The sequence below is a fragment of the Falco cherrug genome, chromosome 1 (assembly GCF_023634085.1).
Source record: "Falco cherrug isolate bFalChe1 chromosome 1, bFalChe1.pri, whole genome shotgun sequence".
Lineage (NCBI taxonomy): Eukaryota > Metazoa > Chordata > Aves > Falconiformes > Falconidae > Falco > Falco cherrug.
Window position 1 is genome coordinate 51209012 of NC_073697.1, and position 22229 is coordinate 51231240.

At 36.2% G+C, this 22229-nt stretch overlaps 1 protein-coding gene across 1 annotated transcript in view; it reads right to left on the reverse strand.

Moving 5' to 3' along the window:
- Positions 1 to 22229, reverse strand: part of KIAA0232 (KIAA0232 ortholog) — a 71692-nt gene that overhangs the window by 20428 nt on the left and 29035 nt on the right. Inside the window, exons 3-5 of the mRNA XM_055714201.1 lie at positions 15990 to 16127; positions 1710 to 1776; positions 231 to 312 (exon numbers count right to left, since the gene is read on the reverse strand). Of these exons, the coding sequence (XP_055570176.1) occupies positions 231 to 312; positions 1710 to 1776; positions 15990 to 16037 (197 nt within the window). The 5' untranslated portion in view covers positions 16038 to 16127. The remainder of the gene's footprint in view (positions 1 to 230; positions 313 to 1709; positions 1777 to 15989; positions 16128 to 22229) is intronic.

A 22229-nucleotide genomic window follows, 5' to 3' on the forward strand; every position in this document is an offset into this window, starting at 1 on the left:
AGTCAAAAGAAAGCAGTCAGGGTTTACCTAGAAATTAAACTAGCTCATGGTACCAAATGCTTGTATTTAAACATATAAAATTAACAAAAGATGGCAGGGGAAAAAATGCATTTATTCATACCCACAAAACTCCAGATTCTCCAGTAGGTTAACTGTCAAAACATGGCAGTAAAAGGAGAAAAGATAAAAGCATCTATAATAATAAGAAGAATAAGAATAATAATGCATACATTTCTACTTGATCCTTTGCTGTGGGAGATAAATCAGTCTCAGGAGACAAAGAGCCTTCTAACTTTTTGTGAATCTTCTCCTCTGTTTTGGAAGAAAATCCAAAATGCTTAACAGAAAAATTAAAAAAGCCAGTTTATTCTGTAACAGTATTTAACAAAAAGCACCATGATGTACCTGTAATAGTAGTCAATTTCCATAAAACACTGTAAATAACAGAACAATTTATAGTCTTGTTATTATACATAAAGAAATTACAAGTTACCACCAAAGATTCAAATTTTCTACATTGTTTTGTTAAGTCCTGCAAATTTCACCAAACATGACTGGCTAGCAGCTGCACACAACTTCATGGTTAGCAATGCCCGTCCCCCCCGGCCCACAGGAGACTTCCTATGGACTTTTCACTTATTTCATTCCTTGCATTGCTACATACAAAAAAAGATTTTTTTAAAACAAAATCAACTATTTAACTAAATGCTTTTATGACTGGTTGCATCTAACTTCTCATGTATTTCATGAATAGAAAGTACCCCTGCAGTAGTCGCTGTGCTTTGGGTAAAGCATATTTCCTGTGTGAGAGGTGACTCTAAAGATTTCTGATTATTTATACCAAAATCTGTAAAATACCAAGTAAATGCTGTGAGATACACACTAATTTTACTTTTTTCTCCAAATAAATGGTCAACATGACCTTGGCTCAGTAAGAAAGTGTCACAGCACAGCACTATGAAATAATAAGAGCTGACTAGTAATTACGGTTTAAAAACATAAAAAGGGAATGGAAACAGCTAAAATAATGGCTTTAAGCACTTAAATATTTATCCCTTATTTATTGCTATTTACACTACACAATACCCATATTAATTTTACTATAAATGTCAAAGGCTGCTGCTATGCACCTAAACAAACTTTTCTGTGTGATAAGCTTTCACTTGAGACACCACAATCTCCTTGCCCTAAACTTGACTACATAAAGTCCCCCGTTATCATTCCTCTAAAACTTGGAAATTTTAAGCACACCTCTCTGTGATGGGCTACTCAGATGCTTTTCACAGCAATAGCTAGTATGTAACTACTTTTGAGGCCAATGTACTCTTTGCAAGTTATCAATACACAAAAGGAGAAGAATCAAGCCTACTTTATTTTGATTTCTTTTTTTTTTTTTTTTTTGGGGGGGGGGGGGATGCTGAATATAGAATATTTACTAAAAAAAGCTAGCACAGCTGGATATGAACAGTTATGGCTTTTCATAAGGAAAACTCCATTTGTGAATTGCTATTTCTTAGGCAAACAGAGCATACTAATACAGAATTGCTTAAACTATTTGAATGAAATTATTCAAATGTATTTTAAAATTGCATGGCCTGTATTAAAAGCTACTGAATTAACAGCCTGCTCCCCCACCCCCCCGTCTCAGAATATTATACAGTTGATAAATACAATATATGGCCTCAGAGGTTTAAAGATTCATTCCTCACCTTGCTTACTCTGAAGGTCTTTCAGTCTGGAGCAAAGCTCCTCCACTAACGTTTCAATCCCAGAGCTCTGCACAACAACAAAATCAGAGAGGGGGCGGGGAGGGGGGAAGAAAAAACATAACTTACTAAAAATAACATTCATTTTATCAAAAGACATCAATACAGTAAATAAATCTTAGCAGACATGTCTTTTTCTTTTTGTATGGTAACTACACATTAAAAAGCAACAAACCCCCCCACTGCTAGGTATAAATCCATCCCGAGAAAAACACTAATTTGAAGTCAAAATGATTCCACAAAACATGTGGATACATTCATACAGAGGTTTCAAACTACAAGTCACATTGTTGCATTATTATATATCCAAGGTTTTGCAAAGTCTGCAGTCCCATTTACTGCCCTGTATCACTTGGGATTTAGCCAGGAGTCTCAGGATAAAAGTTCAAGAATCAACTGATCACTAAGATGTATTTTAAAAAGCTAAGCCTGACCCTTCTGGTTGCACAATTTATGCTTGTGAGTAAGGGACTGTTAAAAAGATACAGAAAAGCAGGAGTGAAGGTGAAAAGGATAACAGCATGAAGACATGTACTATAGGTGGCAGAGAGGGAGAGGAAATGCTTCCACAGTATCTTTATGCAAAATTTATCCCATAGTTTTGCCAGTTTACAGTGCCCAGGCTTTGTTCTTTTTAAACAGTGTTGTTTGCTCAGGAGAGCAGAGGGAAAAAATAAACATCTTTCCTGTAAGCCTCTATTTTCCTCGTTTACTTCTCTCCACATAAACCTTCCAAACACACTTTCTTTTAAATCCCATTTCAGTGTTATTCTCACATGCGTCTGCTTTTTTTTTTTTTTTTAATATCTGCCTAGACTTGCAAGCAGTTCTAGATAAAGCAACAGCACCAGAACAGCAAAATACTGAAGAATAAACACATACAAAAAACAGTACAATATACTACCAGTGTCCCATAAGAGAAAACCTTGTGCTATTCTAATGGGATAAAAGTTGAATGCCAGTCAGAGAAATACTAAATACCAACCTACAGCCTGAAATGACCATTCCTGTTGGAAGGAAAACGAGGTGAGGTGGGTACTGTGTAGATATTAGTGTTCTTAGTATTTTGATACCCAGGAATCATGTTTGGAGATTACACTTTTCACTTTCCCTAACTGTGACGAGAAGGCTGGAATCACAGCTAAACGCAGCAATCTGAAGCAAATGAGGAGGACACAAGAAATCCTCTGCACGTCACCATACAGCTGGGAATGGTACTGAGGAAGCACTGTGCAGCTTCTTGTATCCTATGCACAGTTCCCTCAATAACAGCTCCAGCTTCTTGTCCCCATCACACTTGGAGATTCTGACACATATACAAACATCCTAAAAAATGATCTCACCTTCTGAATTTGACATGATCTTGTGTGCATATAGTCATAGAATATGCATTCTCTCCAAAGGTACTGCAGATCAAATATCAAGTTATAGAAAGGCATAAAAAAGTTTGATTTGCTGTGTCACCATGGTGGTATACAGATTTCATATTTCGAGGATCTAAGAGTTTCTCCTCTTTCCTGATTACTGGCTAGAAATGGCTGAGAAATATGAATATACATTGCTAAAGTACAAGAAAACAAAATTAATAAGGTAATACTAATTTATACAGTTAAACTAGCTTGTTTAATTCTGTCATAAACACACACTTGAAAAATCATACTGAAGAAATTACTTATATGCTGACTTCTAAGTTTTAATTATTTGCAGTCAAGTGAGAAAGCAATTTTCTATTCCTAACTGCATTGCTGCACTGAAGTGCTAAATATAAACCTTTATGCCACATACTTAACTGAGGATGACTTAGCAATATAAAACTTTAGAAGGCATCTTCTGTATCAGTAAATCTACCAACATAAATTAAATCGCTTAGAAAGAACCAAGCAGCACAGTAATAAGGACAAACCTATGTAGTTGTAATAATTGTCACTTTATACCTATACCACTCCTGACTCCCCCCTCCTCCCCCCAAAAGGGCAACAGAGGAGGAGCTGGCCTTGTCTTCGCTTAGCTCTCCAAACCGTCTAATTGAACAGACACCTGTAGCAAATAATCAAAATCTAAGGAACACAGATTCACTTCCTTAACTCAATTACAATATCATGTAAAAAAAAAAAACCAAAACCAGCAACAATATGCTCACCATTACACCGAAGAAGTGAAAACTTTCGGAATCAAATGCTTCATTTCCTCTTGTACCATGAAACTAATACTTGAGTCAGCTGACACACTGCGTGCTGTCCTGCATAGCACAGAGGTAGCTAGTGCTAGCTTAGGAAAAAAAAAAAAAAAAAAAAAAAGACTGGGGGGGGGGGGGGGAGGCAGGGGGGGAAGCCACTGGACAGAATGCCAAGCCTCTAAATACCACTTGCTCACCTCTTTACTGCAGTATATAACAAGCTGCAGACAATGTAACAAGTCCCTCTGCAATTATTTGGTATATGACAGTGTGACAGTGGTGTTCTCTGAATACAAGATTTAGTTACAATTTTTCATTGTTTAAGTTAATGCGCTGTAGTTGCGGCAACCTCACTGCCAAAAAGTGAAGTATTCCAGCCACTGGCTTGGTTCAATAGGACACAATCAGTTAAGTTAAGTGATCTACCTGAAGTGCTTTGCTTATGTTCAAATTTAAAGACAGTCCCCAAATAGTGCCATTACTGGAGTACCTTAAAAACACTTTTCAGCATGGAAGTCTTAGTGTCTAATTATGATTGCTTTTGTAATTCCAACATGAAAGGTTTAAACCTCATGATTATCTATAAGAGTATTTAAACTACTGACCCAGATTTCTACTAACCCTTTTCTCTCATTCAAACTACAAAGGGTAGCACATAAGTTTTTTAATTTGTACTTTTCATTTTGCATAACTAAACTTCCTCCACACTAAACACACTTTATTCTATTATACTGTTCCCAATATTTTTATTTCCTTCCCCTGATTTAACTTACATCTAGTTCCATCAGGAGTTTTCTTTCTGGCTTTTCATCAGCTTGCTGAAGCAAGGGAAGGATTACATAAAGGATAGGTGTTATGTTACTGGCATAGGAGTGACCATGCTAACAGATAAATTAAGCTTGTGAACTCACCCAGCATGAACAACAACAGTCAATCTGACTGCTGGAGTTACAGGACTCTAAGAGCCAGTGTCTTCCTTACTGATCAACATTGATCTATTAAGAGCCAAACTGGTGTGGTTCTGTAAGTACATTATACAGAGGAATGAGAGAAATTCAAAAAAACAGCAAAGCTCACACACACACACACATATACATATGTAAAAATGTTGGCTTTGGGGGTTCTTTTTGATTTGTTTCTTAACACACACACACATATATGTAATGTCAAATCTTAAATCAAAGGTATTTTAAATATACTCTACTCTGGAAGTAGAACAGTTAGAGATGACAAGTGATAACTCACTAGCTTAAAGCAACTCAACTGCTTTTGTACATATATTCACCCCCCTGTATAGCTGCAGAAAATGTTCCCAGAAGCTATTAAATCTATAAATTCAGTTGCTTCTGAAATATTTTTATAAATTTAAAATAATCAGTTCAATTGTGAACCATGGAAACAAAACAGTATTATGTACACCAAATTCATACCCACTAAAACCTGTTGCTTAAATTAACAGTGGGCATTGGCTTCTGTGTTCTGAGAGTATTTAGTATGAAGCTGTGAAACATTAGCTTCTCTCAGATTCTTGACACATCACTTTAATTCTTGTTGACATTCATCTCTGCTAGTGGGTTACTTCGCAATGTTGCAAACAAGCAATGTGCAGCCAGCCACCATCTGGGAGATATATAACAAGTTTTTCCTGAATTTGATCACAAATGTTCATGCACCACTATTTCACACAGTTATTCTATGGAACTGAAGACAAAATCGGTCAGCAAAATTTTTCATTTTGCAGAGCTTTCACCCCTTCCTGTCACCTAGTAATGATGTCCAGTTATGGCTTTTACACTTCTACCCAAAAAAATGCCATTTCATTCTGCAGATCTGCACATATGCAACAGTCAAAAATACGGGGGGGGGGGGGGGGGGGGGGTGTGGGTGAGGGGGGAGAAAACAAAAGTTCTGATAGCCAGTATTTAGAATGAGCTTTCCATACCTGACATACCATGAATATATACACAGAAACTGAAAAATTCCATCAGATTATACAACTCAAAAGGAAGGGTTGTTTCTTTGAGTTTTGTTTTGCAGTTGGGTTTTTGAGGGTTTCTTTTTTTATTTTATTTTTTTCCTTTTTTTTTTTTTTTCTTCTAGCCTAACATAATAGCTTCCTCCAGAAGCTTTGACCTGTGTGGTATAAATACTCACTAAATATGGCCTGTAACTTCAAGCCTGTAAGGTACGAGGAAAGTTCCTTGTTCCTCTGTAAGCTTTTTGAAAACACAGAAGTATTACAATTTGCTTTACTTCAACCATTAAAATCATCATTCATTTGCTTTCAGGTTTTTGAGAGCTTTCTAGCTTACACTTCTAAAGCAAATCCTCGTTTGTCACCTTCCCAGACATACAGAATTGTTTAGGTTGCAAAGGACCTCTGGAGATTGTCTGGTCCAAACTCCTGCTCAAGCACATCAGCTAGTGCAGAATACAGACGCTCCTTTCAATACATGTTCAAACAATCTAGAAATCAAAGTAAATCAATACATCCATAGTTTCAAATCATTCTTTTAAAGGTCATAGGACTCTCCAGATATGGTACTCTGACTGTAGTGTACCAGGACTGTTTTCTTTGTATGTAGCCTGGCACCAAGAGCAGGATTAGCTAGCTGTTCTATATGAATCAGCTGTGAAGCCACATGAACTGAGTAAGGCACAAAATGTGATTCATTGCAACAACACATCTATTTCTGTACTTTGTAGGATGATGAGACCTAGATAAAAGTCTAGGTTTTCATTTTCTAGCATTCCGAAAGAGTGTAATTCACCTGATTACAATAACTCTCAAACAAGGTGCTCAAGAGACAGACTAAAAAGGGACCAAAAAACCCTAACTGCCTAACCCCAAGATCATCACTATGTAAATAAACAAATAAATAAATCCACCAAAAAAGCAGCCTCTCTTGGGTGTTCAATCCAGGTAGAGCTCAAAGGAACAGAACAACATTCCAGTTTGCATTATGAGATTTTACGGCATTTTTCCTCCAGTATAGTAAGGTGGACGACACGAAGAAACATTTAAGAGTATGCATTTGTTCAATGCCTTTTTGACCCTTCAGTAGTGAGAACACAATTAAATCATTATCTTTTCACTTGACTCCATAATGATGTGTAACAAAGACATTGGCCCAGTCAGGAAAACATATTCTACTTATTAACTTCTCTTTTGGGGCTCATGATCCAAATAATCTTTAATAGATACGTGATCTTAGAATATCTATTTTCCATGAAAACTGACTTAATATCACAAAAATCCAAGCAATAAGAGAGCAACAGCTCTCTAACAAGTAGATAAAAATACTTTCTTGCAACTCTTAGAGTCCCATCTTCTGTATTAAAGCAACATTAGAAAAGATAAATCACGTATCTAGGATCAGGCTCAGATTTCAGAGCTGTAATTCACCACTCGACACCACCACACATTCTAAGAGAGACAGATAATAGCACATGTTGTTAACTAACTCTAGATAAAAAAGGGCAACTACCAGCTCAACTTAACTTAAAATGAACATGCTATCCCTACATGTAGGTTACTAGAGCAGCTAATCTGACTTCTGTTATTTAAATTTAATTCTCGTAGCTCCCCTGCCATAGAGGGCTACATTGAGATAAAAGTTACCCCTCCAAGAGGGGATAATTCCACTCTAGAAACTATTCTTCTTGATTATTATTCATCGCTTATAAACAAACATGCTGACTTCAAAGCCAGAAAAGACTTACTATCCTTGTAAGCAGTGCTGCTGTCAGATTTCACTTAATCACAGTACTTCAGCTTGCAGATGTTGAAATGGTCTTATCTGTATTATCAATGAAATGGGAGAAACTTTTAAAGTGTGTTCCCACCAATTATGCAAAAGTTATTTTCTGCATCAAGTGAAATGCAGAAAGGACACTTGAAATTTCTCAATAGGTACTCTGCCATATTAAGTCAAGTTTACTTGTACATATGGTAAGAATTCATAATGGACCCCAATTCAAATTTTTGGTGAAAATTATTGTTCTACATTAAGAAAAATTATAATCTAATAACATCGTTCTGTGACTAAACACAATGCATTATTCAGGAGAGCTGTGTAACCAATGACTTCAGCATTTTCACGGCCATGCTTGTGTATCTGAAAGATTGTGCCACCTTCTCCCTTCAAGACATGCATATGCAAAATTTCTTATGAAAGTTATTAAAACTTTTCTTTCCAGACTTATAAGGTAAGCTGCTGGAAAGAGAACTGCCTTGCTCCATTTTTGCTCCCATTATCATATAGGAGCACATGCAAGGTAAAATAAGTCAATCATACCGAACACCTACTTTCAGCCTCCAAAACAAAGCAACCTATACCATGGGAGATACTTGAATACAAGAAATACAAGATAAGCATTAATTTACTTTTGCTGGCTTGATGTAACCTGAGAAACAAATGCCCAAAAAACCATTATGAAGCAACTTCTGTGTAGACTAAGCTCCCACAAAGCTCCTCCAGTTTGATATATACTTTTTCTACATCAAGAACACTCATACAAAAATTGGAGTAATTAAACTTTTGTCAATTTCTATTAAAGTTACTATTATACTCACGGTAGCAGCTTCAGTAACCTGACAAATTAGATAAGTGGTATTAGGACTATCTATTCAAATGCCAAAGTCTTTGTGAAAAGGAATTATCGTAACCATTTTATTCTGTGATTGTTACTTTGGCAAGACAAATTCACTTCAATTTTCTACATGGTAACTGAAGTTATAAAACACAGGCTAATATACTTTGCCAAATTCAATACTGTATAGCTTATTTAGTATATGAATGGAGAAAGATGGAAAACTTCTGAAGCCAATGGATTTGATAATACAGAGCCAATACAAATCCTCTTAAACCAATACCAAACAAGTTATCATAGAAAAACAATGACTGGTTGGAAATAGAAGAACCCTATGGTGCCTTCTCACAAAAGAAGCTGCATGTCATCAGTCCTAGCTTGATTTTATTTTTCAAAACATGCATCTTGTCCAAAATGTTTCCTAATTTAGGAAAAGATTTTAAATTTTTTCAAGAGTTATGTTGTGCGTTCTTTAAACAGCTAGTATATCCTTTTCCAGAAAGCCAACAATACAGCCCAGAAGAAAGATAATAAAACTTCACTGGTTTTGTAAAGTTTTGGCATTTCCTGGAAAAAATATTCTGAACAATCATCCTCAGACACACAGAAATGCTTCTTACTGAGCTAGTCAGGATATATGCTTCAAGAAGCATTATGGTTGTTTTGGAACCTTAACTTCATTTTTTTGCTTTAATAAACCCAAACTTTTCAACAGCAACTTCAGCATTTCATCCTTCTGATTTGTTAAGATGGCTTCTACACCACTTGCTTCATTCTTGTGCTTTCCTTCATCTTTATAGTAACATATTTATCTCAGCATTGACATCATCCTAGCACATTGTTATACTCCTCACTGGGCTTTTTGACTAACATTTTTCACTTAAAGTCAAAAGCATATTGGGCACTTTTTTTACCCAGCTTTTGTTCATGTCACTTCTAGTTACATGAAGATGCATAAGTTAAATCACTTAACAAACCATGTAATGTTTACTACCTGATTGCCTGTTACCCCAGCGTAGTGGTCAGTGTGTATTACCCAATTAATATTGGTTTACATCAGAGAAGTTTACATCAGAGAAGCAGGGAACGGCGGAAATAAATCAGTGATTGAAACCAATTTTAAATAATTTACTTAATCCGGCACCCTACGTAAAAAGAAAAGAAACATAGTCCCTGCACTACAGGCTCCACAAGTCCTTTTGCCTCAATACTTGCGCATCGCTATTGCAAAGTGCAAGATATTATGCAATAGTGCCTTGGTCTAACTGGCACACAGTTACAACAGTTGGCCAGAGTAACCCATCAACAAAAACATGCTCAGACATGGAATCATAACCAATTCAATTCGTATGGCCTGGTCAGGAGCTTATGTTCAGAACTATAGTAATTGCATGGAAAGTCTGACAGTTCTGCACTTAAAATCTAAGAAAGCTGACAAATGCTAAGAAATTTTCAACTTAATCTTATTTTTGACACATCTCAAATCTGTGCTAAAAGCAAGATATGTTTGAGATGACCATTTCAAATGTTTCACGACACTGTTCGCTAGAGCCACACTTGTTCCTCTAAGTGTTCCCATACAGTCCATATACACAGACACGAGAAGGGTCATATTCCTCCCTCGTAATTCCAGGTAAGCAAAGCCAACGCTCCAAGTAACAGCATGCCCACACCTGACTACATTGGGAAGAAATTACCATTACAAAGTTTCACCGGTTATGTTTCTGTGTTACTCCCAAGCAGCAACTTCTCAGAACAGCAGGCTGGAAGGCACTGTTTGCTTTTGTCAAATGTATGACAGCAGTACACTTTCAAAATCTGTTATGTAATTTTATTAACCATGGCTGATTCTTACTTTAAGATACCATATACTGTTTCTAGTGGCCATCAGCAGAGTCTGAGAGCCTGGTTAGTTCAGAAAAGGACCACACTGCCTGAACCCCTTGAATTTAGGACATACACCCCTTGAGAGATCAGAAGCATTAGACACTACTGATGTCTCAGTATGTGCTGTGGCACAGCGGAGGTGAAGTGGCCACCTATAGACACAGAAAGAATGAATCTGGGAGATCTGCTTTCATCAGTGCAGGAAGTATGATACATATGAAGTAGTCCACTTTGCTCATTCTTAAGATGCCCTCATACTGTTCAGCAGAACAGATACACTGATTGCTCTAACTGCAACTCTAGCACCATCTTCGGGTGAAATTTCACATGTAATACTGCAGGTGTTCACTGAATGAACTCTATTATACAGGAACTGCAATTACACAGCTGAAAACCTGCTATTATTGAGCAGTGCGACTTTTAGCAAAAAAACTAGTCAGCTGAAAGGTAATCAAGCTTGGATCTATGACCAATGGAAAGGCAGCATGAGTAATTTCAATATTGTTACTGGGAAATATATCTACTGAGAAGTCTTACATGTATCAGTCTCAACAGCTAACCTCTAATTCCATTTTTGCTCTGACAGTATTCTCCTTATAAAAATACAACACAGGTGAGTTTCTAAACTCTTACTTTTTTACTAAACTTCTGAGTCTCAAAGATGCTGTTTTCTGTCTTGCTACTGACAAGTGGCATTATTCAAATCCAAAATAATGTCTAGACTGTCAGAATTAGTAGGCTTAAAAAATAAAACCAAAACCAATGTTGTGGTTTAACCGCTGCCAGAAACTAAGTACCACACAGCTGCTTGTTCACCCCTGCCCCCTCCAAAGAGGGATGGGGAGGAGAATCAGAAAGGGATGTAAAACTCGAGGGTTGAGATAAGAACAATTTAATAATTAAAATAAAATAGGAGGAAAAAACCAAAACAGTAACAACAACAACAATTACTAATACAATGAAAAGGAAGGAAAAGGAGAAAGGAATAAAACCAAAAGGAAGGGGAAAAAAACCAAGTGATGCACAACACAACTGCTCACCACTGACTAAGCACTGATTGACAGGCCTCAGCCAGCTCTCCCCAGTTTATACACTAAGTATGATGTTCTGTGGTATGGAACACCCCTTTGGCCAGTTTGGGTTAGCTGTCATGGCTGTGTCCCCTCCCAATTTCTTGTGCCCCTTCAGCCTTCTTGCTAGGCAAGGCCTGAGAAACTGAAAAGCCCTTGACTTTCTATAAACATTATCTAGCAACAACTAAGACATCAGCAATCAACAAGAAGAAACCAACAGAAGAACAATCAACATTGTTCTTGCACCAAACCCAAAAGGCAGCACTGCACCAGCTACTAAAAAGAAAATTACGCCACCCCAGCCAAACCCAGAACAAATAAAACAAAAAAAAACCACCAAACCCCACATCTCAGAAACTATGAACAAACTGACCTCAGTTTTAAGGGTACCAGATGGGAATTAAAACAACTACTAACCAAAAAAAAGTCATTTAATGATGACAGAAACAGAAACAGTTGGTTTTACTTAAAATTTGAGGCAGTAATTTCAGGATAAAATTTCTTATTTTCCTAAACAGTTGTTGAGGTTTTATTTTTTACCCAACTTTTCATTAGAACAGATACCCCTACTTTGCTAGTTAATTGCAAGCAAACATTTTAAAATTTCTTCTACAATTCAGCAGGATAAAAATTAAGATAAAATCTCTACTCAAGGTCAATATTAACAAGCTTTTTAAGATTTCAGTGATTTTTCAGCATGTCTTTGAACTGTTATTTATGCTCTATTCAAGTGGTTTGGAAAAAAACTTCAGAATTTGCAGTAAGAATAGCAATTGATTGCTACATTACAGCACTTGTCTTAAAAGTTCTCACTATCGTTCTGACTTCATTTTCTGGCAAGTTGCAATGTACTTGTATTTTCTCTACTTTTGACTGCATCAAGAGCATCTGCAGCCAAAGATATATACAAATATAGATACTTTGAGACACCGAAATGCTTGTCACATAAAAAATACTGTCCTCAGAATGAACATACATTAACAATTTGCATTCTTACATATACCATATGCTGTCAAAATCAGGCCTCCTCTCACAAAAGCACTTAATTCACAACATACTTTGCCACTGCAAGCCATAGTGACAGAGCGGTCAAAAGACTGCAGCTTCTCTGACTTATCATCCTCCATAACTTTGGTGCTTATTTCTACAACATTCCCTAACTGTAGACTTTTTGAAGACAAATATTTGTTTTCTGCACCATAAAATTACAACTAGAGTCTTGCATTATTTTTTTTAATGAGACAAAAAACCTGAACTCAAACAAAACTAAGCTACCAAATAAAGTACCCCCTAAAAATGAATACTATGCAAATAAAAATCCACAAGATACAAGGTTTCCAAATATTTATTTCAACTATTAAATAATTTTTACTGTTATCAAGCAAATTTTCATCTAATCTGTTTTAGGACTTCCTCTCCCCATCAAGCATCTTTTTGAAGTGATCACCCTGTTTCAGACCTTTGATTACTGGTAGGGGGCAGTAGGCAGACTGTCTGCAATTTCTCAACGTATTACCGGTTTAATTAAACATAAACATCAGAATTATAGTACCTGGATCTTTGTCACTTCCTGTGAGAGTTAGAAAAGTTATTATTAGCCCTCAATACCTTTTCATCCTCTGCACATTTTCTTCCTCCTAAAATAGATCAGGCTGCAGAGTCCTGATGTCTTCATTTAATTGTCTTCCTGTTTGGGTTTTTTTTAATTGTGTGTCTCTGTACACATACGTGTGTATATATACTCTCTCTACAGACACACATAGGGTAAACATTCTAACCATTTCACTTAAGTATATTCAAATAAAATTGTATTTAAGTTTAAATATACTAAGACTTCTTTTGATTACTCCCAAGCTCCCTCAGCCTTGCTTGCTTTGCTCCAGTGCTAAGGCTGAAAGAGGAGGTTAGGCTGGAGGAGCAATAGCTCCATATCCATGTGAGGATAATGGTATTTCTGTATCCATCTACATCACAGAAGGACAGCAAAACTATAAGCAAGCTCCAGAACTGCCCATGTGAATTACTGCCAGACCCCTTGCAAGAAGGAAAAACTGTTAAGAATAAAGCTGCTAGTTGAAGAGCCTAATGAAAACATCTACTTATTGACCAAAAGAAAATATTTTGAAAATCCCTAATATAAACATTTTCAAATGATTCAGAAAACAATATTTAAAAATTCAAGCAGCATTGGAAAAGAAAGTATTTACTTGTATCTCAACAGTTTTTATAACCAGTCCTCACTCACACACCACTAACCATCAACTCTGACTACAGTAACAGAATATTTTAATCTTTTTTCTAGAGATGAAATAATGAACATTCCATGGAGCAGCTTGAATGCCTCAGCAGAAACAGTGTTTTAACATTATGTTTCACAGTCCAAAAATTACTGATTATTCCTGTCAGATTGGCACACAAACATAAGTACAGAAACCAGGCAACATACAAAATGTGTTTGAAAAGCAGAAAGAAAAGATAACTCCTAAGTTACTTTAAAATATCACTATCATCAAAGCAGGATCACCATTCTCCTCAACTCCAGGGTAAAAAATCAATGAGTATCAATCTGTATTTCCCTCTTATGCAATACACATGTTAAACTACATACATAACAGCTTTAAGTATCTTTTCATTCAAAGGTTCCACCCTGTGTTGCAAAATAAAAAATTATGACCTACAATTTCATTAAAGATAATAAATATGCAACCTTAATTGTCTGAGCATGCAACAGAAGTCAAAATAGCCCTGAAATAACACAAGTCTACAGGTTGTAGATTATAGATTACTGCTGAACAATAAAAATCTGACAAGGTGGCAGGAATCAAAGGAGGAATTTACTTATTCAACATTTCAGATCACACATCTTTTTATCTTTCAAAATTCTAGTTGAAGGGTTTCTTCCCTTCTTGTTTTAGGTTATACAAAATTTCAAGTGGAGGCAAACCAGGGATTATTAATAAATTTACCGCATTCCTCCTTCTTTTCAACTACCTTTCTATATGTAACATAATGTAATAATATAAACTTAGCTCTAAGTGATGCTCATTGATTTTCAGCTATGTGAAGATGCATCAAGAGAGTAAATTCCCAATCGTCAGTATTCTTGTGGTCTACATATGAGACTACTACTTTTTGTTGTTCATAAAATGAGTACACAGATAGCCATATACTCAAGAAACACATTACTCCTTTTAGTTATTTCTTCATATTTGCTTCATATCTAAAATAACTTTTATGGTAGTCTGAGTGCTGACCTCAATATTCTGTAACTATAAGAGCAGAACAAATTACCAAACAAGTTCTATTTTGGATTGCTTTGTTAGGATAGTAAATAATGAGAAAATGGGAGTTCAGAAATCTCCCAATTAGTCAATTAGCACTTTAGTAACTGAACAAATGCTGACGCAGCTTCACAAAGATTAGGCCAGTATATAATGGCAATGCTGCTGAAGGTGGTGGTGGTGGGAATAACCACACAAATCAGCTCCACTTCCTTCACTATTCTTGGCCACATACTTTCCTCACTCTTGCTGGCACAAGTGTCTGTGCTACAAATCTGACCAGGAAACCTCTCTGGGTTAACATTTCCTTCACCTCAACCAGGTTAATCTCAGGAAACTGATTCACTTTCCCAATACAGTTTTCCACACAACCACACAAATGCTTGCACAAGCACAAACTGTGACTAGAAGGCTGTATGGAGCAATTACGCAACGAGGCTACACAGGTTGGATATAGTTTCTTCTTACAGTAGTGACAGATCAGAGCATTTGTACTTCTGTAAAATGAAAGACAGACCTTCTCATTTCTGCTATCTGAAAAATCCCCCTGGAGAGGTTTCGTTGACCTGTGGTACAGATTATTTTTTTCTTTTCAAATATTTGCTTTAACAGTCTCTCACTTTCTCCACGTTTCCATTGAGCTACATGGTATCTGCTGCCTCTGGTAGCTTCTTCCTCCAACCTGCTGCCTTTACCTCTCCTCGTTTTCCCTAGTCAGTGCAATTCAACTCTACTTCCATTCAACGATGTAATACGGAAAGTGAACATTTGCTACTGTACGTTGCATTTTATTTAGCGATTCTGAATTACACATACAGCATGCACAAAGCAAGATGGCTTTTTGTCCAAATATTCCATTCCTTGCTGCTCACACACACCACAAAGTAAATTTAGAACTTTAAGAAATTCTTTATGCAAAGCTTTGTGGTAATTTCAACACAAACCAGTGCATTGCAACTGTCCCTGCCAAGAACAGGTGAGAGCTTACAGAAAGGAAAGCATGACACTACATAGTACAGAATCTTTTGTGAAATCCTGCTGCCATACACAGATTTCATAATTTCCTAAAGAAAAATAAAGGACTGTCAGTGAACTCTTGGCAAATTCGCATTTTAAGAAGCCACAAATTAAAAGATAAGCATCACAAGCTAAATAATGTCCAACACAAAAAGGGGCATAAAGTTTTAAGAATTATTAAATAGTCCAAACTTACTTCATCAGAAGCAGAGCGAAGACACTGGACAGCAGCCTGTTTTTTCATTTCCTCTAGCGTTAGATCAGAGCACTTTTTCTTACTCTTTCCCCATTTCTTGTAAGCTCCCTTTTCCCAGCCCAGGAAGATGTCATTCTCCTAAAATGAAAGCAGAGAAATTACATTACTTAAAATACATTAATATCTCAGTATTATAGTAGAACAGAACTACAAAAAACATACTGTTCAAAATAAAAACAACCTCATCCTATCTACTAAAAACTACTTTTTGCCAAATTAAATATAAGTTTGATTACAGAAAACCTACACTTACTGTTCAGAAAAGCACACGTATTTTTCACAGGACATCGAGGCTACTCACACTTCAATGCAGTATTTCCCAATTGCAAAGCATATCCATAAGGATCATTTTATGGCCAACTTATGGCTGAATGTATTATTGTAATTTACACAAAGTATTTTAGAAAGTTGTGCTGATCTCTGAATCCTTATTGGATGAAAAGCAAGTAGTTCAGAGTTAGGATTAAACTTGAGAAAGCTAAACAAGCTGAAAGAAGAAAATGCAATGTGAGATCACAAAGCCTGCAACTTAGTCTCACAATGAACATCATTATGACTAGAGATAGCAGTGCCTATCTTAAAATGAACCTGAACTAATTTCAGAAGCAAATCGGATATTGGGGGTGGTGTTTGCATTCCGATACATGCAAGAACATTTAATTAAGAACAATAAAATCAAAGAAGAAAGCTGTTGTATTATATGTAATCATCTGAAGATACATAGCATCCATTTTACATGGCTTTTCATAATTTGCAAAATTTATCACATTTGCTTATACTTTGCTGTCCATTCACGTATAAACACATGATTTCCCATGTTCATCTCAAAGAAATATTTTGGCTACTAAGAAAATCATCTTTAATGTCTTCTAATGTATGCTGGTCTAAATCATCATCTTCTTTAGAGAGATCCACAAACACCTGATGCTTTTCAACACTTGTTTCAACCTTTTCAACATGTCTGTTACTGCGTCTAATGAAATCCAGGCAAAGGCCTATCATAATTTAAAACAACTCCCAATTTCACATGTCTTCAAAATGAAGTAAAACCAGGTTGTCAGTGAAACTAGTTGTTTCGGGGGGGGGGGGGGGGGGGGGGGGCGGGGCAGGGAAGAGTAAGATGAGGGGAAAAAAGAAAAAAAAGGGGTGGAGAGGGACCAATCACCTTCAGAAGTGGCTTTGAAATGGCTGCCATTCGTGATTTTCTATGACCAAGTCTTTCAGGAAAGAGTAAAGCAATTTGTTGCATTTATTTCTTAAAGTCTTGTTTCATCATCAAAACTGGAGAAACAAAGCTTTTTGTTCTTTCAGAACTAAATACCAGTCAATCTGTTTTTCCCTATACTTGTGCAAGATGCCAGTGATTCATTTAAAACAAGGAATTTGAACAGACTACTATTCTGTTATTAGGGCTAGCAGAAAGAACAAACAGAAAAAAATCCCAAGAAAATTCTTAGAAAATAGGTTCAACAGACTGTACACATCTACATTCCACTTATACACAATGAGGCTGTATAGCACTCAAACTCTTCCCAATATTCACATGAAAGTATACAAATTGGTTAGAGCCATCTACCCTCCAGCAGCTTCCCAAGCCTGTCCCACTCATCCACATGGGCACAATTACAACTGAAAAAATACATACCCATTTGCAACACACTACTCAAAATGAAAATCCTGGCATGCCACCAAGCGTACACTGGGTTAACTTCATTTATTCTGCTTTTAGGGGGAATGTTCATTAAGGCACCATCTACAATAGGAAAACGTTACCAAAATGCTCTATATTATTTTGGTTTATCTACACCAACAAAACTTTGCTTTGTACTGGTACATTAAAGCTAACGTCTGCAAGAGCAGCTTCACTAGCCATATGCTAGAAGTCTGCCACCAGAGCAGTAAGAACCTTCATGCTTACAGAAATTTATAAAGCTTTTCATTCAGCCCTCCACACACATAATTTTAAAGATATCTGACACTTGCCTACAAACTTTGACACTTGTCAATCTTCAAAAATTTAATCCTTGCAACAAATACCCAATTTTTTAAATGGAGGCAGGGAGACTAAATGCAATTCTCTCTCTAGCCCCCTCCACAGCTGCAAGTATCATGGTCTCGTCCCTCCTTCCAGAGTAAGCACACTGTTCATGCATTCTGGGAACAACACAGCTCATCTTGTAGGATGCAGTGATTGAGAACAGAGCTCCAGTAAAATCCCCTCCTACTTTCTACCTCTTTATACAATACACAGAAAATTTGTTTCTGAACATACAGTTTTCAATCACACTTGGCTGCCAGTGCTTTACACCACCATTTTAAGTTTTATAGGGGAAAAAAAATGTTGAAAACTTGAGGGTTTGGATTTTTTTTCCTAGACGAACTCACTAATTTTATAGCCTCAGGTTTTACAAGATTAGCAAACACCATGGGTTACAGTTATTCCACATAAAATTTTGAACTTTAAAATCCTCATGTAACTACAATGTTTATCAGCACCATATACCTGTTTGATATAGCCTAAATTTAACATTAAATTTAAATTAAAAAAAGGACTTTGCATTTTCTGAACACAAACCAAACACCACATCCATAAAACACTACAGAGCTGTGAAGAAAAAAAAAATCCTACATGTAATTGCCGTATATATCAGAACCACTCTGAAATCAAATAACGAAAAAAACCCGCCAAGTGCATTACAGTGGAACGGGTAAAAAACAAGAACATGTCACATGCCCCAGAGAGTGAGTTTGTAGAACTCGAGGTGTGACACAAAAAAGTGAGTGGAATTCTGCTTTTGTGATAACTAAATAGATAAAAAAAAAAAAAAGACAATCCAGTAGTTCCAAGTGGTTGAAAGTAATCTCTTGGGTTTTGTTGGGTTTTTTCCCCCCCTTTGTCTCCAGTGGTCAGCAGCCCATTAATAGGTTCACTCCTTAGACTGGAAAACATTTAGTCTATGACCAACTGGAAGGAAAGCAGTTCAACAGAACTTTCTACATGCACGAAGGCAAGTAAGGTAGTTACTTCATGTGGAAAGAATCACTACAGACTTCTCTTCAGCTAAGATGAATTCAATTACCTTGGTTCTTAATATAACTAGAGTTCATATAATAATGCTCGTTTTAATGTTTGTGGTCACTGAACATTTCATAAAACCAATGCCACCCCAAGCTTACAGATTTAAAAAGTCTGTATACACACAGAAGAAAACCTGAAATTTGGCTTAAATAATTCTCATATTTAAAACAGACTACCACTACTTAAAACTTCTAAGAGACCACCCAATATTAAATAAATACCAACAGGAAGCTGAGGCCATCTGGATATTGGAAAAATTCAAGTTCAAATATCTAAACTGCTATTTAAGCATCTATTCTTCAGAGTCCTACTGTACCTACTTACTATGTAACTAGATAATTTCATATTAGAGATTTTTTAATTGTAAAGACACCAAAGGTACAAAGTTTCATGATGAGAATAACTTAAGAACCATAATGTGGCTAAAGAAATGTTGATGAAGTATCTGTACTCTTTACACTAATGTTGCCTAAAGAAATCCAGCATTTGGAGTTCTTAAGTCAATCCTGAATTAATATACAAGCACCGATTTTAGAAAGAGATTTCTAAATTTTTTATCCTGCTCAACTACGCAAAAGCAGCAATTATACCACTTCTCTCCACACTACCAAGAAATTGGAAAAGCAAAAGAAAGGCAACTTTGGTAGCAATTCTTACTTTCATTTGTTATAAAGATAAGAAAAATACCTACTATCAGTAAGAGAACAAACATAACACCTTGCAATAAGATGGAAAGAAAATTGTTTTGAAGCTCATAGTCTACATAAATGGAATATCAGCGTTAAAAAAATATTTCAACAAACTTGCAGGAACTACCCATGTTTCATAAAAGCTGGAGTCAAGTTCACAGATGCAGAAACACTAGATGACTCAAGGTCCTAGTTGCTATTCAGGTAAGTAAACAGGCTTAAGTTTTGCCTCATCAGCAGAACAAACAGGAAAATAATCAGATTCAATAACTCTATCAACAAACTCTGCAAATGGGGAAATCAAATCAGCAGAAAAACATGTTTTGAAAAATCAGATTCTTTTTCTTATAGTAAGTTCAGGGAAACTGATTCCCTAAGATTCTCCCTGCATAAATGCACTTCAGATTGAATTAGATACACACTAAGATAATGAACAAATATAATGTATATCAAGTTTTCAGATAACATACTGAATAGCCATAATCATCTATGTGGTCAACATTTCTATTTCTCATTATATCTGACCGACTTCAAGAATTTCCATTCTCTTAGAGAAGAAAATACTGAGAGATCAGAATACTGAGAATTCAAAAAAATATATTTGAATTAGAGAATTTTGAAGACTACCTCTTTTTTGAGCATTTTAAATTCAGCACAAACCAGTTGCTATTCAAGCATATTACCAGCCTGGCATTTCCTCTCTTGTAAAAGTTATTGCTGGCCAGCCAAAACATGCTGCTTCAACAAGTAGGTTCTTATACAAAATAATCACACACACAGACTATCCCTTTAAGAATTCAATATAAATACCATCAAAATAAGTAACCCAAACACCCAGACAAGATCATATAATAGGAAAAAGAATTCCCAAAATTGTTAAGGTATGAAGCAGAGTCATGCAAGATTGAGTAACATATGTGAACAATTTTTCCTTCTTAAAAATCTCATTTAACACATTAAGAGATATCGTCAAGGAAGGAGGGTGTGTGTGGTGTGTGGAATTTCCCACATTTTTTTTTAGAACGGGCAAACATTTGCCAAAGACTCAGGAGCACAGTTGATCGGTATTTTTGCCATGAATAGTTTGGATTTTTATGTCTACTGAACAGCTGGCCATCTCCTGTCCAGCGTAGTAATAAAGATTAAATTTTGTCCGCGTGTTCCAAACTGGGGCATTAGTCTGCAGAGTCCTCTACCATGCTGTAGGAGAAACCTTTCTTACAAAACTTTTTTAAAGATGCTCAAGTGCAATTAAAATAGATCATCAAATTACAAGGAAAAAAATAGAACAAATGCTTATATGGGCAGAGTGAATAGTGAATGCATATGTCATAGTAGTTCCTTAGAAAGAAGTTCAAAACCAGCAAAAGACAGATCACCAAAACAACTGCTATGTCAAGGTCACAGATCGTACAAGACACCACAAATCCCAAAATGTTTGGATGTAACAACAGAATTTGCAGATCTTTACTGTGCCTGAGACAGAATAGTCTCAACTGAAGCCAGCAGCATTCTCCAAAAGCATTTACATTCTCTTTTTCTCTCCACACACAACCACCCAAAATAATTCTGAATAGCAACATGCAGTCCACAAAATTTTCCTGCTTAAGTCTATCATCAGTATATTTTAAGTCAGCGATGGCTATCAAGGTTTGTAGTGAATAAATGGGAGGAAAAAAAAAAAAAAAAAAAGATGATGACTATATAATCTAACATAACGAAAATGCAGGTAGCCCAGCAGTCCTGGTCTCTTCTAGCAACAACAGTTTTTACAGCACTGATGTTTAATTAAATCTGATGTTCACATAGGCAGGTATGAACCAGTGTGCACTGCAAGAAAGCTTTTCCAAAAACCTATCCAAAGAACTCAGAAAATGAACTCCAGATATGTTTGGATAAGCAGGGAATAGGAGAAAACAGCCATAAATTATACCCAAAATGGAATAGTTCCTTACTACCTCTTGGAAGATCTCATAATGGAGAATTTGGAGAAATCTGCAACAAATCACGTGTACTTCACCTTTAAGATTATTCAAGCAGTAGACTGTGTAAATACCTTCAGTGATCTTCCCTGAAAAAATACTTTTCCTAAACTGAGATTCAGAAAAAAACTCTCAAAGCCTGCTTAGAGCCACAGAGATATATACTTTATTATAATGGCTTTTGTGAAAATTTTAAGAGACATTGCATCTCATTATAATTGATGAGAAAGGTCTAATGTGCCAGGATAAGCTCAGACATTCCTCACAGGCTGCCTCAGGTTGAGACAAGGAGATAACACACAAGCAAGGCAATTCAGAAGAAAACACAGTAACAGTGGCACAAACTCATCTTGTGTTCTCCAAAAGAAATGCACTAAGAGGTTCAGCAGACAAACAGCAGGTAAGTACACTTTCAGGGAGCAGCACAAGT